This window comes from Chaetodon auriga, chromosome 21, assembly GCF_051107435.1.
Source record: "Chaetodon auriga isolate fChaAug3 chromosome 21, fChaAug3.hap1, whole genome shotgun sequence".
Classification (NCBI taxonomy): Eukaryota; Metazoa; Chordata; class Actinopteri; order Chaetodontiformes; family Chaetodontidae; genus Chaetodon; species Chaetodon auriga.
Genome location: NC_135094.1, coordinates 2,868,990 through 2,890,781, shown reverse-complemented (window position 1 = coordinate 2,890,781; position 21,792 = coordinate 2,868,990). Strand labels below are relative to the sequence as shown.

General features: G+C 46.2%; 1 protein-coding gene across 2 annotated transcripts in view; it reads left to right on the top strand.

Annotated features, from left to right (window-relative positions):
• The window catches only part of LOC143339947 (cadherin-10-like), a 55,798-nt gene that overhangs the window by 26,247 nt on the left and 7,759 nt on the right, over window positions 1-21,792 (top strand). For both annotated transcript variants that reach the window (XM_076761509.1, XM_076761510.1), the window contains 6 exons: window positions 3,562-3,856; window positions 6,142-6,261; window positions 10,056-10,223; window positions 12,244-12,431; window positions 15,716-15,969; window positions 20,575-20,711. In XM_076761509.1, coding sequence (XP_076617624.1) covers window positions 3,562-3,856; window positions 6,142-6,261; window positions 10,056-10,223; window positions 12,244-12,431; window positions 15,716-15,969; window positions 20,575-20,711 — 1,162 coding nt within the window. The remainder of the gene's footprint in view (window positions 1-3,561; window positions 3,857-6,141; window positions 6,262-10,055; window positions 10,224-12,243; window positions 12,432-15,715; window positions 15,970-20,574; window positions 20,712-21,792) is intronic.

Below are 21,792 nucleotides of genomic sequence, written 5' to 3'. Positions count from 1 at the left end.
GGAATAGAAATAAATATCTTCTACTGTGAAAAAATGCCAGCCATTGGAAATATTATGGCATCACTGAGAAGAGATGGCTAATTGAGTGGAAGCAGTGAAATATATAGCACGTCATTGATGATATAACGCTTAAAGTAAACGCATAATAGTTTGTTTCACAGCTGATTCACTGCAAAGACATTTTCTCTGCTCATTTTTGTCTGTAATTGAGTCCTTGAAGATTTATTTTCTTAAAGCGAGTGAGATTATTTCAACCTGTTTTCAATGCAAATCAACTTGTTTCAAGTATTCTCTGAAATCAACTTTCATTTCTCTTGATTTGAGTGCAGCGACTTGTTCTTCTTTTCACTCAACATACAGATGCTCATTTTTAGAAAATTATTGAGTCACTTTCTGATGCAAACACTTTGAAATAATTTGCCACTCCGATGACAGGCTGTTCGCTTGTTTTCAAGGAGGAATAGTTTAATATTTTGGGAAATATGCTCATTTGCTTTCATGTTGAGAGCTAGATGAGATGTTTTTATTCCGCTCTCATCTCTGTACGGTAAAAATGAAGCTATCACCGGCTGCTGGTTAGCTTAGCTTAGCTAAAAGAGTGGAATCAGTTAGCTTAGATCACAACATCCGCCAAGCTCTGAAGCTCATGAATTAACACGTTATGTCTGATTTGGTTTATCCCTTTGTAAACAACAAAAACAACAACCTTATGCTAAGCTAAGCTAACAGCTGTTGGCTGTAGCCTTATATGTACTGGACAGGAAAACATAAACATATTCCTAAAATGTCAAACTGTTCCTTTAAAGGTCCAATGTGTAGGATTTAGAGGGTTCTATTGGAAATAATGAGCATAATAATGTCATTAGTGCGTAAGAAAATAGAAATCGCAGTGTTTCTGTGAGCACAGAACGAGCTGCCATGTTTCTGCAGTAGCCCAGAACAGACAAACCAAACACATTTGCATTTTTTGTAAATTTTGCTGCCACCTGCAGCCTTGGAAAGTTCAGGTGTATTCACTTGGTTGCAGTCTGCAGCCTCACTGAGAGATGCCACTAAGTCCGACACGCTGGTCCTTTAAGAGAATCAGGATTTTGGGCCTCTATTATGGACAGAATGACTTAAAAAATGGAGATTTTTTTTTTTGCACTACCCCAGAAGCCCCAGTGTTAATGGACATAGCGTCATGCTCTCTGCCTTTTTTACGATTCGGTACCGTAGGAGGGCAGAGGAGAAAAGGCTAGCTATTGATGTGCCAGAGCTTCTTGGTGACCAGACTGACTGCACATGTGGCTTTCTTTTCTCCCCCTGTGACAGTTTAATTGTATTTTCGATATAAATTGATCAAAAGGCCATTGTGAATGCACGTTGGGCTGCCACATTGATTTCCGGGAGAGGTTTCCCCCCCCCCCCCCTCTTAATTTGAGTAGAAGGGCAGCAGTAAATTCTGCTCACCAGCAAGGTGGGCAACTGGGAGGGACAGGGTCACTGCAGCAGGCACTGGAGTTCGATACTCTGAGCTGCCTTGTAATATCCTTCAGGGGAACGAGGGGGAACTCTTGAAAACCACAAGATCTCTCTGTTTCCATAGAAATGACAGTCGACACAGCATATGTCACACTGTCTATCTCACATCTCAGCCGGAGAGGACTCAACGGTTATTAACTGAATTGTCGTGCCGGCAGAGATAGGCAGCTTGATAGACAATCATAGAAAAGGACATTGCAGCTATAACAGCGGGAGAAAGATAATAATGTTGAAGTGGATTGTTTTCAGCCAACTGAGTCTCTGTTTGGAAGAACATACTGTAAAGCAGAACAGCAAACAAATAAAATTCTGCAGGATGTTCTTCTGGCTTGGTTAGACTGAGAGAATAAAAAAAAAAGACCCAAAAAAAAAGTGTTGTTTTGACCAGAATTCAAGCGGGTTAATGAAACGGGGCTCCGTTCGAGATCCTAATCCGAAGATGCTAAAATTCTGCAACACACTCGACTGGCTCGGGTAGACAGACAGAGAAAGGAATGAAAACAGTCATTTTTACCAGCATTCAAGCAGGCGAACAAAATAGTGTTAAAGATGCTAATCCACAAAGCTGCTCGCCTCACATGTGCCAGCTTTGCCCTGATAAAACAGCATGAATTAGTAAAGCTTCCGAGCACCTGGGATGAAAAGCTTTTTAATATATGATGAGAAGGGAGACTTTGCAATGTGCTCCCACGTGACCCAGCTGCAACGCACAATATCCCCCCTCAGTCTGTCCACCGGCGGAGCCAAGAACGCTTGTAGACACAACAACAACTCACGCTCGAAGGAAAATATGCATTCAGACTGTCAAAATCAAACACGCCGGCTCCCTTCAGTTAACAAGGTGTCCATAGCAGACCTGAATCATGTCCCGCCACCACTTACGGGGGTAAACACTCAGATGGCGTTCGCCTCGGTTCGTACTTTGCAAAAATGCGCCCTCCTTTCGCCCTTTACCTCCCCCTGCAATTATTACCATGTCCTTGGTTATTAAAGAGGCGAAAGGGAAGTAGGCAGGGAAGCAGTGGGAGGGGAACGACTGGACAAGCTTTTGATGAGTTCTCTGAGATAAATATGTTGGGGGGATTTGGTGGTGGAATTAAAATGTCAGCGCATGCTAAGCTGCTGTTCATGCAGAAAAAAATTAAACAGGAGATAGAGAGGGAGCGAGCAAATAATAATGAGAAGCTCCACAGACAAGTGGACTCTGGTGGTCCTCTGGCATGTCGGTCGTGTTGCTGATCCATCGGGGATTGGCAGGCGGCGGACGGGCGCGCACCCATGCTGATGCTTCACAGACTCCGACCCGCTGGCATTCTGTTTCACGGCGCCGTGAAAATGCCACCGCGGTACGAAGCGTGACGACAACCCGTACATAACAATGGCGGGAAGCGCAGCGCTCTCAACGATCCGGCTGCGTCTTCTTACCTGGCAGGATGCGAGTTTCACAGGGACGAGGTGAAGCCACGAGCGTGCACCGTCGTGACGCGCTGACAGTTTACTAAAGATGATATGAATCTGTTAAATAACACCAAACGCACTCATCGAAGCTGTCAGCGTTTCTCTGCCAAGGCCCAGGACGGTCACAGCGCTGATATGTGAAAGACTTAAGCGGAAAACTGTGATTCTCCTTTGAAATCTGATGTCGTCGACGTCTTTGGTACAAAGTGCTCCTCGCCTCCATGTTTTCTTTCTCAGAGATCACCTGTCAATCACACGGTGCAGCCAGCGCTGTGATGTTGCTCTTTTTTTGGACTTTATGCAGATGAAGTTTGTGTTCACGGCGGCTATTTCTGCTCATGCTAACCAGGAGATATTTGCCTGCAAAGAGCGAGCCGACACATGTTGTTCATAAGAGCAAATTAAGCAAATGTGAAAGCTTTCATAAACCGGGGTTCGAATCAGTGCTGTGCTATGACAATTAGCAATAGAGAGCGACAAAGTGGAAATTTATTAATGCAAATGCTGCAAACTGTTGGTTGAAATTGTTGTTTTGGTGCCGCAGGGATCCACATTATGACATGTTTTGCTCTGTCGCAGCTTCACTCAGACTCAGATCGAGGAGACGGAAGCGTGAGGTACGTCCTCACGGGGGAGGGGGCGGGGACCCTCTTCAAGATAGACGAGAAGTCGGGGGACATCCACGCCACCAAGAGGCTGGACAGGGAGGAGAAGGCCTACTACATCCTCCACGCCAAAGCCGTCAACCGCTTCACCAACGAGGCGCTGGAGGGCCAGTCCGAGTTCATAATCAAGATCCACGACATCAACGACAACGAGCCTCGATTCACCAAGGACCTGTACATGGCCAGAGTCCCCGAAATGTCTGACATCGGTAAGTCCGCCTGTAAGACTCCTCATAGCTCCTCGTGTTGTTGCTTGTCGTCGTCAACCAGCCGACAGCTCCTCCGGTTTGTGGTGGGCCTGAAAATCCAGTCTCCCCCACACGGATGAATTAACTGAGGACACCAACTTTAAATTTATATTTTTGCTCTTCAGTTTTTGTTGAATCCACAGCGAGATATTAAAATCAAAGCTCGCAAAACATTAAGCTTTTTTAAGCGCTGTTGAATTAATCCCAACATTCTGACTGACTGGACCCCTGGTGCCGCGCCGCCCATCCCCCAGCCCAATAACATAAAGATGACAAAAAACAGATCAGCAAACAAATGAATAAGAACATAAAATAAAGAAATTATACACTAGCAGGCAGAGAAGATTACATTTAGTGTGTAAAACCATATTTATTGATCCTGGAACAGACAATAATTGAGTGTTTACACAAATTAAGGTGTGTGTTGTGTGTGTGCGAGGGCCTGGATTAAAAGGCTTATGATTCAAAAAGGATAGAGACGCACTAAAACGCCAGTCTTACTGGATCAATGGGACTTTATCAATCATAATAATGATGCAGACTCAACAAAGAGGCCCCGACTAATTAATTGAGAGACTAGGAGTTGTTTTATGACCGGAGAATAAACAAGGGACAGCACTGGTGCAGATAATCTTTTAAATACAGTATTGTATCTTATTAAAACAGTATTTAATTTAATTACCAGCACTGTCAGCTGTGTCATCACAGTGAATAATTGCGGATTGCGTTTCTGCAGTGCGAGCTTCGGAGCACCGTTCTCTGTTTTCCTATCATCATTTCTTCTTGTCACTCTGCACCAAATCAAACTTTAATTCAGCGTGCACTTCGGCTCCGGCTCCAGCTCTAAAAGTACATGCTGGCCTCATGAATATAGATAAACAATGCAAAAAGGCGGCTGATCAATACTCGCATGAAAACACGGAGCGAACTCTGCGTTCTGCCGCCGCCGCCGAGCGTCCGGGACCGAGGGACAGCGGCCTCGCAGCCCAGACATGTGACAGAGTTGTCACTCGGTTCAGCAACCCCGAGAGAGTGGCCGGCACTTATCTGAGGCCAGCGCGGGTGCCCATGGCAACAACCGAGGTGTGATGTCACCGCTTGGCAGAGCATGTGTTCACGAGTGACTGCGTCGAGACGCTGGCCCTTTAAATGTGACATACACTTTGAGTTTTATTATAGTCTCGCGGCTCTGACATTCGTCTCTCGGACTCTCGGGCGGGGACGACTTTGACGCGCCCCTTCTTTGACAACTGAGTGATTACAGTCGGGGTAATTTACTCCCCCTGCACAAAAACTGTGATTATTCCTGACTTGTTTGTCAGAAAATTCTTCTCTCAAAAGCTTAAAGTCGGCGATGAGATGGCTGATGTGGATCAGTGATATTTTTCTAAAAGCTGCCATGTCAGAAAAGCCTCTTTGAGTCTAATTCCCTAGTTAAAGGTATTAGCGATCAAGGTTCGGTGAACTCGCTCAGGAATCTTCCCGAACTGTCACTTACACCAAATCAGACAGCCGTGGTCTTTCTCTCGCTCTGCTTTTTGGTCCCATTCTTCTTTCCCACAACATCCCTCATCCATACAGATCACATCGATTTTAAAGGAGGGAAACTCTCCTCTCAGCCCTTACAGATCATAACTGACACCGAATTAGAGAAGTTTCATGAGGTCGTTATCCCATTGTATCGCACAATTCTATATTTATACCACTTTGCCATTAAATATTTCTACTCAATTAATTTTCTTCAGCATGTAATGAGGCAACACTTGGCCCCGCAAGGCGCCATTTGGGAGGTAGCACTTGGCTAACCGTTTCCCTTTGTTCTACTGAAATAGGGCTTCAGCCTCTCTGGAAGAGAAAATGGATCACAGTTGTTCGCCTGCTATCAGATATTTGGCTTCTTAGACACTCCAGATCTGTGGATACACTAATAGGCTTCTTGGGGTTTGCAAAGAGCCGCTATCGGTGCTGCTTGTATGCTTAGAGAGATATACTTAGAAAAATACATTAGGACTTATTGATTACCCGCGAAAATCAATCATGTATAAGGGTAAAGTGGCCGAGGAATAAAGATCGGTTTGGGTAATGCAAAGGGACAGAAATGATCAGTCACATTCTGCACGGCGTGATTAGAAGAGGAGCCGACACCTCATCAGAAGGTGCATCAGCTTAACCAATTATCCAGCAGGCAATTTTCAGCAGTATTGAAGAGTTGATCTAAATCTTTGTCATGAATCTTCCTCCCTCAGGCACTTCGGTAATTCAGGTGACGGCCACGGACGCGGACGACGCCACGTACGGGAACAGCGCCAGGGTGGTGTACAGCATCCTGGAGGGCCAGCCGTACTTCTCCGTGGACCCCGAGACCGGTCAGTGACGCCTCATGTGCAAAATCCACATGGAAGCACTCGCCGTGCAGTCAGTGCTCAGCTGTTGTTGGCGCACTCTGAAGCCCTGCGTCCATTTTGGTGTTTTTTTATCTCAAATCTTGACAAAGAAACTCTTATCAGGTCCGTTCTGTCAGTGATTGAGAACCGAAAAGCAGCACGGTGAGAACGTTTCAACCTGTTCTCCGAAATCAGCCGCCGCACTTTTTAAAAGCCACAGCATGACGCTAAGTTCATGAAAACTGGGACTTTGGGCCGTCTCACACAGGAGCACGCTGCAAGGAAATCCTAAAAATCTTGTTTCCTTAACAGAAGTGGAAAAATGTGCCAACAATATTTTTGCCAATAGAAACCAGATTCTTTCATGGACCTTCAGAAATAATTGCCTGTATCTTGAAGAAACAAGCGGGGCTTAAAACGAATTGATTTTCATTAGAATCAAGCTCAAATCATCTCATTTCATCTAAAAGTCTCATTCAGAAAATGAGACTTGGAGGAGATTTTTGCAGCGCCGAGATCTTTCCTGCCCGGCAGCAGTGAAATTTGAGAGCAGAAATGTATCTAAAACATGAAAAGTGAACATCGCGTCTTAGTGTTTTGTCCTTCAGAGTGAGAAGACATTGACTTCTTTGTCCACACGTGGTTTCGTGCCAAAGTTTAGCGCTCATGCGAGGGAAAATCCATCCTGGAAAAGGCAAATATCATCACTTCTCCTCACCCAGCGTAGCCTCAGCGGACCAGCATGCACTGCAGCCATGAAGGATGTTGCTCTTAGCAGAACTCTTTATCCTCCTGCTCAACAGCGCTAATGCCGTTACACTCTCCACCGACGTACGTGAACCCACACCTGAACGCAACACGTCTGCGTCTGGGAAACATAACAAATCACTACCTGAAGCAGAAATACAGGCGAGTTGAGCTTTCGCAGGAAGGGAAATTAAATCAATTTATCACAAAATAACTCCAGGAATGCGGCGACTTTTACCAAAAACTACGCCTGCCTCCTCTCGCAGGCTGGCGGGCGAGGGAGGGGATTTATGGCGGAGAGAGCGGCAAATCACCAACCCCCAAAAAATGTAGCCGCTTGCTAGTTTTAATCATTAATGTGCGCTTTGGAACACATCCCGCTCGTGTCTTTTTTGCTTAAACAAAAGGGAAACGACAAAAAAAAAAAAAAAAGCCATTTGCAGATTAGCAGAGGGATTAACAGTAATATGGTTTATCCCACATGTGGTATGTAAGCTGACATCCCCTCTTACACAAAGACATGCCTGGACATCACATTATAAGCAGGATTTGTTTCTCCTCTCCTCCTCTGTGTGCATGTTTTGTCGTCATTAAGCGGTAGCAAAGGTAGACGGCGATGCTATGAGGCGGCTGTACGATGGCCGCTCGCTCAGGAGCGCGCCGCCGCCTGTGAGGTGCGTTCAGCGTCGTCAGGAAAAAGGATTTGCATTGAGGGCCTTCGGAGCGGCGCGGGCCACGTCGGCCTCTTCTTCTTCATTATTGTTTGATATGTCGTGAATCATCCACTCGCACGGAAAGTGATGAAGTTTGTCAAAGCAGTTTATTTAGGGTGAAATGGCTTTTTTTCATCTTCCACTCGCCCCCCCCCCCCCCCACACACACACACACCTGCTTCAAACGTGCAGCAGCAGACGGGATTTAAGACCCGCTCTGATGGGAGATGGAGCGCACCTTTTGAATATGCTGCCAATTACCGCTTCACTCAGTCTCTGTCTTGACTCCAAACCCGAGATCTGACGCGTCGGCGCGCAGAAGTGAGCAACCGCGCCGCACTTGAAAGGCTGAACATTAACGGAGTCTTAATTCCAAAGGAGATAAATGAAGGCGAATGCATTTGGAGGCGAATGCTACACTTGGAAAATTAAAGGAAGGCGCTGTGGTTTTGGTAGATTGGCCCTTTGGTCCACTTACCGGTTAAATCATGAGAACAGAAGGCACCAAAATGTGCTCCTGGGTGGCCGCTGAGCTCCGTGCCACCGCGCATACTGAGGAGAGCACTGACCTTTCTGTAATAAAATGATCTTAGTGGTTTAATTCTCTGGCCTGCAGATGCGTAGCTCCAAAAAAAAAAAAAAAAAAAGAGAGAAATATCATTAACTCAGTACAGCTGATGCAGACGGGCTTATTTTTAGGAATATTTCAGGTGAGTACAGTGATCTTTAGCCATGTGCAGTCCACCTGGGGAAGCAGTTCGTTAGCTTTATGTCAGGCTGATTTTATGACGGTTGTGTTGTTTTAAAGAGGAGCGTCACAGCTGTGCAGACTGTTCGCTGACTCTCTTCACACTGGACGAGTCGTAGCTGCGTTCACTCAGTCTGTGCTGCTGCCCGTGATTTCCTTCATTATCAGTTCATCTTCTGAGGATTTTCTTGAATTAGTTCAACATTTAGCCGAAAATGTAGTTGAAAACAGTGAAAAAGGTCCACAGCGACGTCTCCAAGTGTCTCTCAACAGCCTGAAACCCGAAGATATTCAGTTTAAGACGTATAAAACTGACAAAATCAGCAAACACTCTCAGCTGAGAAGCTTTAACTCTGCATTTTGGGTCATTTTTGCTTCTAATAAATGATTGAAATGACTCATCAGGGGTTCGGTATCGGTGTGGTTTGATTCTAAACTGCATTTTGCTGCAGTGTTTTTTACTCTGTGCAGCGACAGTAAAGATGAATCTGCTGGACTGTGATCTAATGTAATTTAGAGCTGCTGCAGCCAGTGTTTGTCTGCTGAACAGAGTCAATGACTTTCAGAGATGACTGACACGCTGCCAAACTTAAGCTCACCGTTTTCAGATTTCATGTTCCAGCCGATCCAAAAGTTCTGTTTGCTGCTGCAAAAGGACACTGTTGACCTGCGCCGAGCAGTCAACGAGGTCACCGGGTCCTCTTGTGCTGAGCACACCTCAGAAAACGCTTTCAGCTTCACAGAAAGCAAAGAGCGAAACGGGCAAATGAGCTGCTGATGCATCAGAGTCGAGCGAATAAAAATAAGTGCTTAAACTTCGCAGCGGGGTCACGTTTCCATCCAGATCCCCAACAATCAAATGAAACACTGAGAGAGGCTTTCAGGATTGCAACTAATGATTATTTTCCGTCTATCACTTATCCAAATTGTCAAAAAATAGTGAGAAATAGTCATTATAAGTTCTCAGAGCGCAAGGCTGACCCGACCGTCGCCGCACCATCCAAACATATTCAGCTTTAATCAGAGAAAAGGAGCAAATTAACACATTTTGAAAGCCGAAACAAGAAGATTTACAGCAGTTTGGCTCAAATCATTCGTCTGCAGCTGAAATATTTGCAGACAAATTTTCTGTCAACCGACGTATCGCCTCAGCTTTAGCTTCTGTTTTTCTTTCATAACACAGTTTGTGCACACTGTGATGTTTTATTTGATGTCTGTCCGTCCTCGGAGAAATCTTCCGTTTTTTTTTTTTTGGCCGAGTTTTTCCTGATCTGAATCGAGGCTCGAAGCGTCTTGTGCTGCACAGATTTTAAAGCCCCTGGAGGCAAATTGTGATTTATGATATTGGGCTAAATAAATAAAACTGACTTGACTTGACTATACATACTAAAGCTTAAGTAAATGTAATAAAAACTGAAAGTATAGAGCTGCATGAGTCTGCAGATTGTAAAGCCCTCTGAGGCAAACCGTATAAAGTGCATAAAAAGTGCATTTGACTCGGCCATTAAAAAACCAGCTGGACTGTCCTTTAAGATAAACTCTCAGCATGAATTTGTATTTCTCCTCAGGCCTGATCAAGACAGCCCTGCCCGGCATGGACCGAGAAGTGAAGGAAAACTACCAGGTCGTGATCCAGGCCAAAGACATGGCCGGGCAGATGGGCGGGCTCTCGGGAACCACGACGGTCAGCATCACCCTCTCCGACGTCAACGACAACCCGCCGCGCTTCACCAAGAGTGAGTGCCGCCCACTGGAAGCCCACCCACGCGCTCAGAGCGGCCGAGAGCCTGTGCCAGGCCGGCAGCCCCCATCTGGTGTCAGTTTCAAAATGAATTTGGATTATTGCGGCGAGCTCTGGGTTTCGTGCGGGCCTCTTAAAGGCAGCGAATAATTAAATAGAGAGCCATATGACAGAGCGAAGGGTCCCGCAAAGTGCATCAGATCAGCCCTGTAATCCCTATTAAATGAAGAGAGTACATTCACTGAGCTTTATCTCCCCTGCTCTTCCACTCTCTTTGTCTATCTCCCACTATTAAGTCTTTCTTCTGCTTCCTTTTACTCCATAAAACCAATGTTCTCAATTTAGCGCTCGAACTGTCCTTGGTGCACTTTTCCCCTCTTTTTGTTCCCCTCTCACTCATCAATCATCAACCCTTCGTCTCTGCTCCCCTCCGACTCTCTTTCGGTCTCACACATTGTCTCCCTTTCTTCTCTCACCCCCCCGCCCCTCCCACCCGTCTCACTTCCTCTCACGCGTCCGATGAAGGCAGCCAGATCACGCTGACAGATTACCGGTGTCGTCGTGTTTCCCCTCAGCGGCGGCGGCGGCCGTGCGGCGTGCGAGGCCGCAAACGCTCTGCGAGCACGCGACCGCAGAACTCCCGCCATCTCCCCCCATTTATCAGCCGCGTCCTCCCACCAGCTTCGGGGGGAGGGGAGGGAGACGGGGGGCGAGACAGACGCTGTCACCTCCACCAATGAATGAACAGTGAGAGGACGGAGGGAGATGGATACAGCGGGGATGGAGGAGGTGACAGGAGGGAGAGATAGAGGAAGAAAGAGTGACGCGGGCGACAGAAAGACAGCATGTGATGGAGGGAGGCGGGGGAGGGAGGAAGAGGGAGAAAGAGGAAGAGATATTGTAATGGGACACCCAGAGGAGGAAGAGTGTCAGGAAGCGATATCATTGTTGTCTGCCGGAGTGATGCCTCTTCTTTTCCACCCAATGCTAAATACCTGTTAGCCCAGGGAAACCTTCTCGCCATGCGTCGCTTTCAGTGTGTGTGTGTGTGTGTGTGTGTGTGTGGAGGCAAGTGTCAGCGTCACGGAGACCTGCCGACTCAGGCGTTGCCAAAACACTGTCAGCATGTTTTATTAGTGTGTCAGTGCTGTTTGTCTCCGCAGGCTGTGTGTATATCACGCCCGCTCCCTCCTGCAGTCCAGCTATTTATTTAAGCATACGAGATGCAGCCGAGGCCGCCGCGGCCGACAGGCAGCCATCAATTTATCCGCCTCGAACCAGGAAATCATCTCAGAAAATAAAGAAGCAGAAGAAGAAGAAGAAGCAATTAATTTATGTTGAGCAAATTGGCCCAGAATTTATGTCACATCCCTAAACTTCGAGTCAATGCGGCTTGTAGCCGCTAACGTGAAAGGCCAAGTGTCTGTTTTGGAGATGAAATATGTTTTAGCGCGTATGAAATGTCTGCTCCACAGCTGATCTACAAATGTTGCAGCACTAAATCTCCCACTCGCCTTCTCCCTTTCACACGCTCTCCCTCCTCTGCTGGCTCCGCTCTCTGATTGGCTCTGACTCACTCGCTCCCCGACTTGCTCGCCTGCGTTCTCGCTCTCTGACTCACCCGCTTGCACTCCTCTTTTTTCAGGGTCGAGGAAAAACGCTGGGGTTGCGATGCATGCTGGGTGTCAGGGGTGCTGTTGTGCCTCTTCTGGCCGGTGCATCTTGTGTGTTTTTGTAAATTAATCTCAGAGTGCGTTTGGGGCCGTTCGTGCTGCTCGATGAGGCTTTTAATTTTGATTCACTTCTTACATGAATGGCGTCTTTGTGTGAAAAGACGGAAGTGGACGTGAAAAGAAATCCAAGGATGTGACCCCCGTGGCCTCGCTCGCACACTCTCCTCTCGCTCTTCTCTCTGCAGAGTTTTATTTTTCTGTACATGTCGACAGCATTGCTCTCGTGCACTTATTCCACTTTTCACGGCACCAGATCACAAAAATAAACGTGTTTGTCCACAGCGCTGTACGAGTTCAGAGTGCCCGAGTCCATCGAGCTCGGGTCTGTGGTGGGAGTGATCCGGGCCATGGACGCCGACATCGGCGAGAACGCGGAGATGGACTACAGGATCATCGGGAGCGACGGCCCCGGCATGTTTGATATCGCCACCAATAGGAGCACGCAGGAGGGCCTCATCGTGCTGAGGAAGGTCAGTGTGTCTGTTGGTGTTCGGTGGGGGGTGCAGCGTCTCCACAGGGGACAGAGGGGACATGTCTTCCTTTCTTTTCCTTTCTCTCCCTCCATTTTAACAGCTTGACTCTCTGAAATCTCTCAAACAGGGTCCTTATTATCCCTTTTTTTTTTTGCCCTGGGTTTCGCCTGTCAGGCCGCCCTGACCCCCTGATTGGTCGAGCTTGTTGGGGCCTCAGAGGAAACCTTTACAATAAAGGCTTGTCTTCACAGGAGACATTTCAGACGTCTCACACGCGTCTGAAGGAACAGATCTGCTTCTATTTTAATCGATAAAGCCGTCTACACATGGACTGACGCTGCTGCCGCTCAGCTAAGGTGCTGCTTTCACGTGCAACTATTCTCCTAACTGTGCACTCGAGCCGAACAAAGACGTTAAAGTTAGCTAAAGATTTCAGTCCTGGTTGCAACTTTGACAGAAATACAACAGAAGGGCGCCTGTTTACAGCTCAACCAAGCGAACTCGTGCTGTTTTAATAAAGAAGTCGGTCAATAATCACACTCTCTGCGTCACGCCGCACGTGACGTGAGCAGCAGCCGAGTTGGCCGCCCTCCGCCGCTGTGCAGCCTGTCACCTGCGGCTCTTAATCGAACAGCTCGCTTAAAGTCGACCGGCTGTCGACGAATCCAGAAAATGACCGTGATTGTGATGAACAAGAGGCGGTAACAGATGTGTGTCACCGTTTCAGTCAGCAGCAGCCAGTCCAGAGACTTTAATGTGAAGCAGCAGCAGCAGCACATGCTTCCTGTGGACGGGAAGGTAATTTGAATCCTGCGCCGCAGTGGCGGACCCCGCCACTATCAATGAAAACTACTATAAAAAGAGGAAATTACAGATCCTACAGTGAGAGGACGTCGATGGAAACATGTTGGCCATAAGCAGGATCAAAGTTGGGGTTTGAGGGCATGAAAATCTGAAGCTTTTTAGTAAAAATATAAGCTTGTCTATCATCGATCATTATATCAGGTGATTTTAAGCGCGCGTTGACGTTCGTCCGCTGGCGGTTATCATGGCCAGCATGGCAAAGGTAAACTTTTTATTTCCATATGCTCCGACAGCTGCGCGATGGACAGAGGAGTTATTAGATCCCGGCTCAGGCTTGCCCACACTCCCAGTCCGCGTGTTTTGAGCGAGCCTCGTTCTTCCTCTCGGCTGAGACCAAAGCAGAAATATTGATGCTCGGTATGGATCGTAGCATTCAGTGTGCGCCGTGGTGTGTTTCTGATGTATTCAACAGGATCTGGCAGTTGCCTTATCAAGCGCCCTCTCTGCAGCCTTCGATCGATCGCTTCCATCATGCCATCATTAAGTGGAGGATGACATAATTGCCTTTTGTAGCCGCGGCGTTGCTGTAGTGGATGTGGTGTGCGGGCGGAGTGTGTGTGGGGAGTGAGCATGCCCTAATTCTGAACCGGCTAATTAAATGGGCTTGTCAAGTGGGAGTGTGTCCCATCTCAGCTTGTAGCGGTCCTTCAAAGCGGCACATTCCTCCCAATTGACGTGCCGCCCCCCCCCCCCCCCCCAGCCTTAACAAGAAACAGCGAAAATCACTGACTCATATTATGTTATTATTCATGGATTCAGAAAACGGCTCGTTCCATGTGGACTTTTCAAGCTCTCATTGGCTGTTTCCGGCGATCACGGACCTGGCATCCTTTCATATGTACAGTAGGAAGCTCACTCTGATCCAGCTGCTCCTGCTCAGCGCGCATTCATTAAAATGCACCGCTCCCCAATTATTTCCATCAATGGGGGGATACCTTCGGTGGCTACAACTTCAAAAAACGTGGAGAAAAAGGAGCATAAAAGCGAAAGCGTACCGCCATCCTGTGCTAAAATGCGCTGCGACAGAAGACAGTGGCAGCCGTGCAGGAGTCAGGCCACTAATCACTGTGCCCAGTACATAAATTATAGGATGGAAGAGGAGTGTACAGTGGATGCAGGATTACAGGGATCATACATAAAAATAACAAAGCTGCTTCTTTTTAAGTTAACAAATGGGTAAAATGAAATGTGTTGTACCAACAAAAAGGTCTAAATGTATATATACATATATTTATACCACAAAATCAGAGTTTAGACATGTGTCTTTATTACTCTCATAATTCAGTGAATTATTCAGTGAACTAAATACTTGATACATACACATAGAAGTCACGCTTCTGAAAAGACGAGTCCTTCAGCAGAAAAGCAGTCATGATATGATTTTATTTTCGATGTTTCACTTCTTTTTCATCTTTTTCTAATCAGCCTCGTTCAGAGATTCCAACGTGGAAATGTGTTCAACCTTGATTCGCCCTTACAAAGTAAAATAGATTTTTTTTTTTTCCTGCAACACAGTTTGTAGTTTCCAACCATCCAGTGATTTTCTCTGACACTTATGTACTAATCTGATGCACTGATGTCTTCATTTAACACGCACACACACACACACACACACACACACAGAAAGAAAAGCAAAATGAACAGATGTCACCCGGCAAACATCCACAGACAACTTTGATTGATTGTTCACAGAGTGCGGCGGCGATCGGGAAGCTGTCGTGTCTTTGTTTGAGCATAAAGAAACAGAAAAAAAGAACAGAAGAGGAATAAAATGTGCATTGAATGTGCAGCATTTAGCATTAATGCTCAATAACTGCAATAAAAAGACTGCATCTACACGCTGTCATGGAGTCCAACCAGACTCCATGGAAAAAAATACCTTTTTTAATCATGTAATACCAGTATGAAAGTCCCTTTTGTACAATCAGACCATGCTGCCATGTTAGTTTTCCACCAAAATGCCACCTCAGTCACATTATTCAGGATGCGGCAGCAGTTCATTGAAAGGCTTTTCCGTGTCCAAAAGAGCACGGGCCTGATCTGTGCAGCAGCCCATGTGTGTCCATCAAAAGTCTTGTTAGTGTCCTTGAACAAGACACCGAACCCCTTCACACGCGCTCATTAGACGATGCGCTGGAAAAGATTGTCAGTTTAATGAACACAATCCCAATCTGGCCCGAAATTAAATGTGGCAGGATGCTCTCAATGGATATTAGTTTTCCCAAAATCAACAGCTGAACGTGGAGCTGCATGCAGATGAAGGTTTAAAAGTAAAAGTTAAGGGACAAAGGGTGTGATTAGAGCAGGAAACAGAGAGCCACAGCGGAATTTTCTTTTCAACTGGTGGAAACAGAGAAACATGCAGAGTTACTGAATGTTAAGCAGCTCACGCCTGCGTCTCCTCTCTGTTGTTGCAGCCTCTTGACTTTGAGAGGAAGCGTCAGTACAGTCTCCGGGTTCAGGTGGAAAACGTCCACATCAACCCTCGCTTCTTCTCCGTGGGCCCCTTCAGGGACGAGGCCACCATCAAGATCGTCGTGGAGGACGTGGACGAGCCGCCGGTGTTCGAGCGCGCCAGCTACGTCATGGAGGTCAAAGAGGACGCCGCCAGGAACACCGTCATCGGCTCGGTCAGCGCGTCTGATCCCGACGACAAAAGCAGCCTCGTCAGGTACTGAACGCAAAACTGTAGCTCAAGCTCTTCTGACTGCCTTTTTTCCAGAGCTTCCAACCACATCTAAGCACCTTCGGACCTCCATCCATGTTGGTTTGAAAGTGAAAGTTTGAGCCTCAAACTTTCACTTTCACTTTCACTTTTAAGCCACCCATTGACTTCCATTCATTTATGTATGATCTGACCCAAAACTGTAGCTCAAGCTCTTCTTACTGCCTTTTTTCCAGAGCTTCCAACCACATCTAAGCACCTTCGGACCTCCATCCATGTTGGTTTAAAAGTGAAAATTTGAGCCAACACGCCTCAAACTTTCACTTTTAAAACATCATTGACTTCCATTCATTTAAGTACAATTTGACCCAAAAATGTAACTCAAGCTCTTCTTACTGCCTTTTTTTTCCAGAGCTTTCTATCACATCTAAGCACCTTTGGACCTCCATCCATGTTGGTTTAAAAGTGAAAGTTTGAGCTGATTCAAAAGAACTGTGAGAATAAAGTACCAGGAAAGACCTTCAGTTTAAATTTTTAATATTTTGAATTAAAATATTTTTTATTATTTAATTAAGTCTAATTATGTTTAATAACTTCATCATTGCTTGGTAGTGCAGTTGAAGTGCGGCCTGATTTGAATTTCATTTTCGTGCTGCGGGAACATGAATGGAACCTGGAAAAGCCGAAAAGTGTGCATGCATTATGCATCTGAAGATGGTCAGCAAAAATGTTAAGTATGTGCAGCTGGTGGTTCAGAAGGTAAAGCATAAAATGTGTATGATCAGTCAAGTTTTTGATGCTTCGACTGTGGAGCTGCTTTCCGGTTACACAGTCAAGAGAGACCTTTAAATTCCACAACCAAACATTATGATCTTCAGGTCTTTTGTAGACCAATTCAAGCTCCCATTTGGTCAGATTCTGTATCAGGTCTATCCCATAATAAGGAAGAAGGACATGAGAAAAAGCTCAAGGAGAGGCTGCTCAGCGAACCTTGAGCTAAAAAGATTTAATCTCAATATTATAAGAGTGTTTTCATATTTTCAAATTGGAGGAATTTTATCTAATAATTGTGAAATATTACGTTTACGCTCTTTTCTGTGGACGCCGTTTAATCAATTCAAGAGGTGCTGGACCCTAATGGAGAAATTATTTATGCAAAACACTTGCAGAACTTCTATAGAAAGTCCCATTAAGTGAATTATTTAAATATGACCTTAAAAGTTTCAAAGTGGATTCATAGATTTTCCTCACCGTAAACATAAACACAGCATTAAAATACATAACGAGGCCTTGGTCCGGAGACCGTTAGTGCCACTAAACACTGAAATACGACACAAGTTCACTTACACAACTCAGTTCATAGAGATACAAAATTATGCTGGTATTCTATTAAATGGGAATAATGGCAGTCAGGTGTGAGGCTGCGCCCTCCACTCTGTCTCAAAGACTTTTTCATTTTTATGATGCACTAAGGGAGTTGGCTCTCAAGGTTGAAGTTCCACCACTTTATTGCAGGTGTCAAATATGACATCATTCTCTTTTATCGCCCATCATCAAGGAGGTAGCTACCCCGTGGCATTTAAAGCCGCGCAGTGGAGGAGGAAGAGGAGGAGGAGGAGGAGGAGGAGGGCCCGGGAAGCCTGGGGGCTGCCTGGCATGAGGACGCCACCGAGACGGTTATCTTCATCAGCTCACGCCGCTCGCCACAACAAATCCCCTCAGTCAGCAGGCACGTCTGCATGCACGAGCGTGCAGCGTGTGCAGACACCCACCAACACAGGGATGAGCTGTAACTGATGACAGCGTCGTAATGGCCGAGTCTCTGCCATGATGGAAGCTCAGCGCTGATAAAGCCCCTGAAACGAATATTCAGTTTTCTAACCTGGAATGAAAACGTCTTTTCCTCGTTTGACACGGACATGAATGAACATTAGTCAGAAAACTTTCCCAGTTTTCCTGCCGTACGGGTCACTCTGTCTTAAACAGCTGCCAACTCTTAAAAGACTTTTATTAGTCCTGGTTTTAATGAAGCGTTTTAGTGCTGCGATATTTAAACGCCGCTTCCCGTCTGCAGCTTACCAAGGGCAGACTTTGGGAAACTCGTCAGAAACTTTTAACTAGTCTGGCATAAAAGTGAAGGACTTCAGAGGCTGAATGTTCATTCAAAATGTCATCCATGCTCAGGTTTAAGAACGAACGCCGAGGGGCCCCGTCGCTGGATTTGTGTTGAAATCGGGCTAAATTCAAGGTTCGTTCTTGACCTTGAAACCAGCAGTTTGACCTCGTGGTCTATTTAGTGGCTACTCTGGAGCTTTTAAGTCCTTAAAGTGCTTTAAAACAATGGAAATTTAAACCTCTTTCTTCTATTGCATGACTCTGTCTGTTGATACAGATCATGTGATAGGATCAGAAGCGGCAGGATAGCTGCTAAACGGACGTTATGGTGAGATTGTTGGCTCCATAAAACCGCTTTTTCGACAACCATCACATGAATATATTCGGAAGTGATGCCCGGACTCTTTCATAGAAATAAAACCCAGGTCAAACTGGACACCTTCTGACCTGCAGATCCCCAAATCAAGGCTTAAACTGGACGTCCGCTGACTCTTGTTCTGGAGAGAAAATGCTGTGGCAAGCGAGCCGGCCCTGCAGCTTCTGTACTGAGGGAAGAGGATATATGTCCCAACCCGCTGATCACTAACATTTCTGTAACCCTCCATGTCCTTCTGCCCGGCCTCCCATCCAGCCAGCTGCCTGCCTGCTGAGTGCAGCACTTTGGATGCCCGGTCAGGACGAGGCGCACTGTTATCTCTCTGCCATTAATCAGGGGAAGGGTTAGGCCCAGCCAGCTGAATTATTGTGAATATTAGAAAAGCAATTAGTAAAGCCCACGGCCGACGCAGATTTAACGAGGTTAGAGTTACTGTCGGGCCGGCGAGGTGGTGGGAGAGGAGGCGAGGCGGCGGAGATGAGGAGGGAGTGTTTAGATAAAGACACTAAAATGGTTGATGCGGGAGAAGCAGCGGGGAGGGGCTGGGGGGAGGATGTGCAGCGAGGGGAGAGAGCGGGGCGGCGGTGCATTGAGTGCCCGGGTTCATAGTCTCCCCTCGGGGGTCTCCTCCTTCTTACGCCGGCCCTCCTGATGCCTGCTACTCCATTAATCACACTGATGTATCACAGGAGTCTGGGAAGCAGGGAAAAACAACACCGCTGGATAACCTGTTGGCGCATGTTGGTGTGTGTGTTTGTGTGTGACTGCAAGCACTTGTGAAAATCCGTCATCAACACAGGACAGACTATTCAAGACTGTCAGCCGGTACGCCGTTTATTTTAAAGGGTCAGTTCGCCCAAATCACGAACAAATGCACTGTTTTACTAACCTCTCGTTGGATCTGCAGATGTGTTCGTTTTTATGTGCACAAGTTTGACGAGTCAAAGGGCTGAAAGAGGTAAAGATATACTCAGTAACAGCTGGATAAGAATAGAAGAAATCACGGGTCGTTGGTAAAAGAAACTGGAAGCTTAGCGTGAAACTGTGCACATTTAGTGTCAAGTGCACGATAATACCTGTAACACATGGAAAGAACAGGTGCTTTAGATAAGAAACAGAGGGTTGGTTGAGGGTTGGCGCTTCTAGAACTGGATCACAGAATATCAGCTGAACATACTGTTGACTGTGGATCCCAATAAAGATTTTTAGAATGGTAGTATTTTGCATATGTGACGGTGTACACATAAGGATGAAGACGTATGAAGGTAAAACACTAACACAGAAGCAGAAGATCAGTGTAATCCATCACGATCAGGGAGGCTAATCAATCAACCGTCGCTGGCTCAGTTCAAGATATTTGCACCGTTTTAAATTCCGTGTGAAATCAAGCAGGGATGCATTAACAGGTGGGAGAGAATAAGCTGCTCACTTTGAGTCTCACACTGGTTTGAAAAACAGGATTTTCATTCGAGGGTTGACACCGTGAGCAGAGGTCCAGTCAATCAATCTGAGAGTGGCAGCAGCGTCCAGTCCCTCCGTTTGATGTCGGATATCCAGAGTTATGAGGACTCTGCTGCTGTAAAGAGCATTTTGTCAGCGTTTCAAGCAGCACATGTCCAAACTTGAGGACGTAAACACGAAAATGTCGCCGCGGTGAGACTGAGAAAGCGTTTGTGTCACGTGAGATGTTTAGAAGCAGTTCATTAACTGCTGCCGTTTGGCTCATTTTCGCAGATGAAAACCAATTTTGTTCTTTTCAACAAAGTTGGCCTTTTTTTCTGAGGGTGAACCGCTGCCGTGATTGAAGCTAAACTTCATATTTTTCCTCAGTGCTTTCTTGTGTGGTTTGAATAGCAAAGAAAGGGAATAATAGCAGAGTGCAGAGAAGTCCATCAAGCTCAGTCAGACTTGTTGTGAGCACCTCGTGCCTCCTGGAGCCCCTCTCACCACAATGAATGTTAATCGAAGCCAGTCTCACCAGTACGTTTTCACTCTGGTTCACACCAGGGAAACTCTGAATGTGGCTGTATCCTGCATCCCTCGCCCAGGGAACACCACACACTTCCACACAGCCTGAATACACGAGCTAAGAAGCCGATCCCTGTGTGTGCTTTGTGCAGGTACACTATTGATCGGCGGACGGACATGGACAGAGTGTTCAACATCCATGCCGGCAACGGGTCAGTGTTCATCCTCAGGGAGCTGGACAGAGAAGAGAACGCCTGGCACAACATCTCCGTCATCGCCACAGAGTTCAGTAAGTGCAGCAGGACGGGAAGCAGGCATTTCTCTTCTCCCGCTTCCTCTTATTCTGTCAGCCAAATTGGATTTTTGGAGGCGATACTAACTCCTGAGTGCTGTGTGTTGAAGTGAAAAAAAGGGGGTAAAGAAACCTATTTGGAACATCGGAGAGAAGAAAGTAAAAGCCGATGTAGAATAGAATGTTATCTGGTCCTAACAAGAGATTATGAACCGGCGGAATACGTCTCCACTGTGAGAGATAGAACGCAGAGTCAGATCGCAACCAGGGACAGACTCTGCGACCGCAAACTCGCAAGAGGAAGACACAAAAAAATCATAGTAACCAAAACAGAACAGAGGATGTGATTCACCGTTCAGCTGAGAGGCTCTTCCTCCTGTAACAGCTGTGTCTCCCAGATTTTTATGCGTATTTTGAAGTATCGCTTTAGAAAAGATTGACGGAAACGGCAAATTTAGCAAAAAAGTTCTTAAGCTTGCTTGAAAAAGTCAATCAAAGGCATGTTGTCTTAAAAAAAATGGCCCAAATTACAGCATTCATCATATCCAGAGACTGTAAAAACAGAAATTATGGTGTGATTTCCTGTTTCCAGCATGAAAAATAACCAAATTTAACCTTAAAACAGTGACATTTCTTCATTCTTCATGTCTCTTTTAAACTTTTGCCAAAACCAAACTGATTGCATGAACCAGATCCTGTAACAAACAGACTGCAAATGAGTTGTCTACTTTTAGCCACGATGTGCCGTTTCCATGGAGGTGCAGGACTTAAATACTGAAGTGAAAATGAGCACGGTGAATAAAGACGTGACAGGAGCAAAAAAAAAAACCACCCACAAGGGGTTCAGAGGGGTTAAAGCGCTTAACGGGCGCCGAAAACACCAGAATAACTTCTGACATGTTGAACGTTGCAGTCTCGACTGATCGGCTGCTCAGAGAGACGAAGCAGCTGTTTCCACAGCTGAAAAGTTCCAAAAAAAACATTTTTCTCTCGTAGATGGCGACTGGTTTCATTTCTTCTTCTTTCATTGGCGAACAGCTCTACTTCTTCTACTCTATTTATTACCTTTATCGCCACC